Source organism: Chaetura pelagica, unplaced genomic scaffold (assembly GCF_000747805.2).
Source record: "Chaetura pelagica isolate M959 unplaced genomic scaffold, ChaPel_1.0 scaffold114, whole genome shotgun sequence".
Taxonomy (NCBI): domain Eukaryota; kingdom Metazoa; phylum Chordata; class Aves; order Apodiformes; family Apodidae; genus Chaetura; species Chaetura pelagica.
In genome coordinates, this window is record NW_009952968.1 from 848,303 (window position 1) to 854,127 (window position 5,825).

Genomic DNA, 5,825 nt, shown 5'->3' on the forward strand with positions numbered 1-5,825 from the left:
GCTGAACAGATCCATAGAAAAGCTGTTTGTCTCATCTGTTCCTGGCTTGGACTTGCTTTTCCTTGCAAAAGTCCTGGCAGTTAATGCCTGGGACTTGAGCCCCACATTTGCCAGTGTGTCTCCCATCTTTGAACCAGCAGCAAAATCTTTACAGGAGCCAACCAGGCTTTCACTTGGCCTGTGTCCCTGGTCAAGGGCTTCATGTTTGGGGTAAATTTTTGTTATCTTGAGGTAGGAATTTTTGGGTTGTTCTCTATTGCTTTTTATCAGCTGAGTTCCTCTTGTGGTCTAACTCTGCTAAAGCCCACAGGCTTTGGCTGGGGATGACCTTCATCTGTGGATTTTTGCCCATTTCTGGGGCAGAGATTTGGAGAGAGGCTGGAGCTTGAGGCTGGAAAGCCCCAAAAAGAAAGGGCTCACTGCCCTAGCTGATGGACAGGCCCTTTTGGCTGTAGGCATTGCAGATTGCAAAGCACTTTAGCCTTTCTCCCTACCTGTGGGCATGAGTTCCCTAAACAATGAGAGAACCTGTGCCTTGAGTCACAGAGAACATTTAATTAAAAAAAAATAATTAGGTTTGAACTTCCTTGGATTTGACGGGTCACAGTTTTCTCCCTTTTTTTGAAGTGTTGGTTGATGGACTTGGTACTATATTGTAGAGCCTTTCCTGAGCCTTTTCACACTATTGGGATCAATTGGGGGTTTCCATTTCACAGGTTCAGGACTGATCAAAGGACAGGAGAGGTGTGAGCATTTTTTTTTTTTCTTCAGTTATGTGTCAAGCATTATCTCCCTTCCCTTTAAAAACCTTGTAATTAAAATAGGACTTGTATGATCTGTTTTTTGTGCCATTAAACCTGATCAACTATATCTTTATTTTTAAATCACCAAAAGGCTCTTATTTTAACTCCAGTTAAGGAAGGAACACAATAGTAATTCACACAATCCAAAATCTATTTTCATCCTTATTCCACCTGCATATTGCTGTCTGTCTAGGTTACAAAATAATGCAGGGTCTTTATTACAGACCAAATAGTTTGGGTTTACACAGTGAGCACATCGTGCAGCTGTGTAAGTTAAAATAGCCAGTAGGATGCTCTGCGTTCCCTGAGAGCATAGCTCACATTCTGGATTTCTGCAGGAGTGGCAAAGCAGAGGAGGATGTTTGAAATAGCTTACAAAAGCCCAAGGTTTGTTTTTTTTAAAATCTAGAAAAAGAGCTAAGGAAGGGGGAAATGTATCATTGGCAGACTTAAAAAGAACCAGAAAAGAGGGTGAGATTTAATCCACACGAATAATCGTTTTGTGTGAAATGCTGCTCTGCTTTGTCTTGGCTAAAACCAGCAGCCAAGATTTTGTTGAGATTTGCAACCTCACATCCAGGCCATCTCCCTGCCCTACAGCAGAGAACCAGGGAAGTAACTGTAAATAATTTAGCAGCACGGTTGGGAGTTTCACGCTTACAAGAGGAGCGTGAAACCTTCAGAGCCATCGGTGGGAAAGGTCTGCGTCCTGAACGGTGATGCTGACTAAAAGATGCCACTCTATAATTATGTCTTATTTGCATTTCTCCATGGAGTTAACTCTGTCACAGCTGTGGGAAATGTACCGTAAAATGCCTGAAAACCCTTTAGTCCTGGTGCCCCCCCCCGCCAGCCCCGAAAGGAGGCACTTACCGCTGCCTTATAAATGTCATCCATGGCTGCAGAGGGTGGGCGAGGGGCCGGGGGCCGGGTCGCTCTCTGCCAGCACTGCCCCCGAGCCCGGCTGATATAGGGGGCTGCCCGCCCCGGCGGATGTGACCAGCCCACCAACAGCCCCACATGCCCATCCCCATCCCATCCCCGTCCCTGCAGGAGTGCCTGGCCTGCGTGCCTTGGGACGGGGACGCTGCTGAGCTGGAGGCTGGCATGTCCGGGGCCAGCCCCAGCTCTGCTTTGGGGCAGCTGCAGGGTTCCTTGTGACTTTGATGTGGGAAGGAGGGAGCCCTTTCAGCCAGATTTTGGCAGGATCTTTGCTGACATATTGTGAAACTTGGCTGTCCTGACTGGACACATGCCACTGTGTCACCTCCACCTCCTCTGTGTTTTCCCGCTGGAAGCTGCATTAGAAAGATTATACTCTGCCTAATTAAACTGAGTAATACGGGAAAGTCATGCCTCCCAAAATATCCCCTTCCAGCAGCAATATCCCCCAGAGGCAGTGGGAACAGGCAGTGCTAGGGTCTCTAGCAGCTGTCCCCAAGCCCACAGGGAATATTGCTGCTGGAAGGGGATCTGCAGCTGGAGCTGATGCCCTCAGAGAAGCAAATCTCAGAGGAGCTGATGGGAATGTGCAGTTCCAATGCCACAGCACAGAGAAGATTGGAGCAGATGGAGCTTTGCCTCCATTTTCTGCATGTAGGGGGTTGCAAAATTTGTGGGGGTGGCTGTCAGCTGGGCTTGATTTTGGGGAGAATTCTCTGTTGTTTGGGAAACTGGGACTCCAGCCAGTAAGCCAACCTGTGGCCACTGGAAACGGGAATCCACTCTCCTGGATTTACCGTGGAGAGAAGAATATGCCAAAGGCCTCCAAGTGATGACCGGTGTTTTCCCAGCGCAGGGAAAAGCGTTTTAATCCACAGCAACCAAAGGAGAGACTCTCCTGGTGATTCAGGACTCCCTCTTGTGTCCAAAGGATGGCTTCGGCGTCTCAGGGTGTTGAAGCTGGAAATACCATGGATGCAGCTTGTTAGGTGTCGTCTCTTCTAAAAAGTCCCTTCTCCCTTTAACAGAAATCATGTTGCATGCAAAAAAAAAAGCCCCCCCCCGGTTTGTATGTAACACCTCTGCAAAGTGATGTTAACCAGCGAGCAGGGTGGTGTTGGCATGAAGGCAGGATGTGGGTGAGGACAGAGCTGGGTCCCCACCCCACATCCTCCCAGAGTTTGCAGTCCCAAAAGATGAACTTGCTGCAGAGCCCGCTATGAACTGTCCCCAGGTTTCAGCTGGGCTCTATCCCTTTTCAGCAGGGGGATGGCAGGTGTATTAAAAAGGAGAATAGTTGCATTTAAGGCATTAATTTTTGAAGTGTGTTAGTCTTTAGAATTTGAGCATATTAATATTTTGGTTGACTTGAACATAGAAAAGGCAGAAAAAGCTGCCAAGGGTAGTAGTCATTTTGGTAAAGGGAGCTCGTCCTTGGGCGAGGGCACAGGCTGGGGCAGGGGACCTGCTGTCCATAGAACAGTTTGGGTTGGAAGGGACCTTAAAGATCACCTAGTTCCAACCCCTGGCATGGGCAGGGACATCTCCCACTAGACTAGGTTGCTCCAAGCTCTATCCAACATAGCCTTAAACCCATTCCCCAAACCCTCCTGGGCACCCCCTTGGAGACCTCCCAATGAAGTTGCTGCCCCAAGCTGAACCCCCAGCCCCAGGCTGCTTTTCCCTGTGGAGCCGGCAGGTGCTGGCCCTGGGCACTGAGGAATCCTGCCTGGCCCTGTCCCTCCATCCCAGGAGGCAACAGCTCTGAGTCATCTCCCTGAAAACAGCCCCTGGGATGTGTCAGGATTTATCTAGGGCCTATGCACAGTGGGATCAGGAGCTCTAACATTGCCTTCAAAAGGCTTGTGGCTGCGTTCCCAGAAGAACTGGGATGAAATCCAGGTCGGGATGTGGAAGAAGGGTCTCTGTCTGCTTAGAGAGGGGAAATCTGGGCCTGTGCACACTGATACAGGAAAGCTGTGCTTCTGCAAATGCCTGACACAAACAGAGATTTGCAAAATACAGTCATGCTGTCCAGGGAAGGACAAAATCCATCTGGCAGCCAGAGCTGACCTTCCCCCCAGGGTGAGAGGTGCAGACAAGGGGCCTCATGCCAACCGCTGCCTCCCAGCTTGCTGCTCAGAGCCAAGACTTCCAGCATCCACTGGTTCTCTAGAGCAATTTGGTTCCAAAAGAGTTGGGAGTTGGGGTTTTGTGAGGAAACCCAGAGCTGTGCAAAGTGCAAGGGGAGGTTGCTGTGGCAGGGATGGGGGTGTCCAGGGGAAATCCATCCTCTCCTGCTGCTTCTCTTGCTGTCCCATGGGAGGCCCAGGGCAGAGGTGCAGCATGGCTATCTATAGCCCAGGGAGGGCTGCCAACACCAGTGCCCTTAATCCAGTGCACAGCCAGCTGGGCTGCAGTCCAGCTGTCCCTGTGGTTGGATGCTGCACATTGGCTGGGGCCTCAGATGCATCCCAGTGTGCTGCTGTATTTGTCAGTCAATCCAAGGCACCAAGTGGGAGGGTTTTACTTTTTTCTCCAAAATCTCAGTTCAGGTTTTTCCTTTCCAGGCAGCTGCAAGCCACTGCAAGACAAGCAGAGGCATCCTCCAGGTCAAATATAAAGAAATAAGGAGAAGTTCAATGAAGTTGCAATTTTATTTGTGGTCAGAGGTGTTTGCAGGGCTCCTTGGGCAGTCTGCCAGGGCTCCAAACTGCAGCAAAACGCTCCAGTGTCCCCTTTCCCTGTGCAGGGCACCTCTCTAAGATATTCATGTACTGTGACTTCTTCCCCAAGGAACGTGTCACAGGCTAAATGGTCACCTGGAGCCAAATTTCCCCAGTTAAAAGGTTCCTTAAGGAGAAGCATGCTGACATCACATGGGGGATGGAATTTGGGATTTTACTGCTATCTAGATTTTCCTTGGAGGGTTTTATCTGAATGAACCCACATTTTCTCTCTTCTTCAGCTGCATTGTTCCTGTTGACCCATCTTCTCTGGGAGCCAGGACAGGGCTGTAACACCAAAAGCCACCTCCATGCCCACAGGAAGAAACTGCTTTGGAAAGAGGATAAAGGTACCAATAAAAACTGACAGATATAAGCACTGCAAATTGTTATTTAATTAAGGAGACAGGATATTCAAAGAAGGTTAATTAACAGTGCTCTCTGAAATAATTTATTATGTCATCAAGAGGCTGAGCTCGGCAGCAGCTCCTGCCTTCCCTGAGGCACCCCTAGAAAATCCCTCTTGGGTTGCCTTAACTGTACAGGTTTTCTCCTTACACACATCACACTTTGGCCAAGCCCTGCCCAAGGGAAAGCATTATTCCATTAAAATATAATCGAAGTGGGATTATCCAGCTCCACTGTCAGAGCTGTGCTTGTTTATCTGCCTCCCTGGTCCTAGTTGCATCTGCCAGAGGCCGGTGTTGCCCCTGTATGGTTACTGCCTGTGGACTGCAGCTCCCTTCTGCCCAGGAAATGTCTTCTGTCCAGGTGACTTTGAAGACCCCATGTGAACCCAGGGCATCTGGACTCCTGCTGTTATTAATTACATCACCCTGGAGAAAGATCAGCCCTCTGCAGACAGGGACTGACTTTGCCCTCTGCAGTTCAAATGCCCTGTGCTAGCAGCCACCTGCATTGCTCCTTTCTGCATTGCCAGATCTGCACTGTGCCTGTCACATGCACCAGCCTGTAGCTGCCTTCAGCCAGCTGGGACAGGCCTGAACCTCCCTGAGCTGCCCGCACTGCAGCACACTGCACAGCCTAGAGCTGTGTGGCACAGCATTGCCCAGCACTGCAGCGCACAGACACTGCCTTGCAGTGCACTGGACTGCAGGGCAGAGCGCTGTGTAGCCCTGCAGAGGAGTGCACGGCGCTGCGTTGCATTGCACGGTGTTGCGTTGCACTGCAGTGTTGCATTGCACTGCACAGCAGTTGCATTGCACAGCAGTTGCACTGCACGTTGCACTGCCGGGCGCTGCGTCGCGCGAGCAGCCCTGAGGGAGCCACGCGCATGCGCGAGCCGCCTCCCTGAACCCCGCCCCGCGCGCGCGCCCGGCGCCAGGCCCCGCCC

The 5,825-nt window shown here is 50.6% G+C and overlaps 1 protein-coding gene across 1 annotated transcript in view; it reads right to left on the reverse strand.

Annotated features, from left to right (window-relative positions):
• The window catches only part of TNNC1 (troponin C type 1 (slow)), a 6,353-nt gene extending 4,641 nt beyond the window's left edge, over window positions 1–1,712 (reverse strand). Inside the window, exon 1 of the mRNA XM_009995808.1 lies at window positions 1,677–1,712. Coding sequence (XP_009994110.1) covers window positions 1,677–1,700 — 24 coding nt within the window. The 5' untranslated portion in view covers window positions 1,701–1,712. The remainder of the gene's footprint in view (window positions 1–1,676) is intronic.
• Window positions 1,713–5,825: the final 4,113 nt, after the last annotated feature.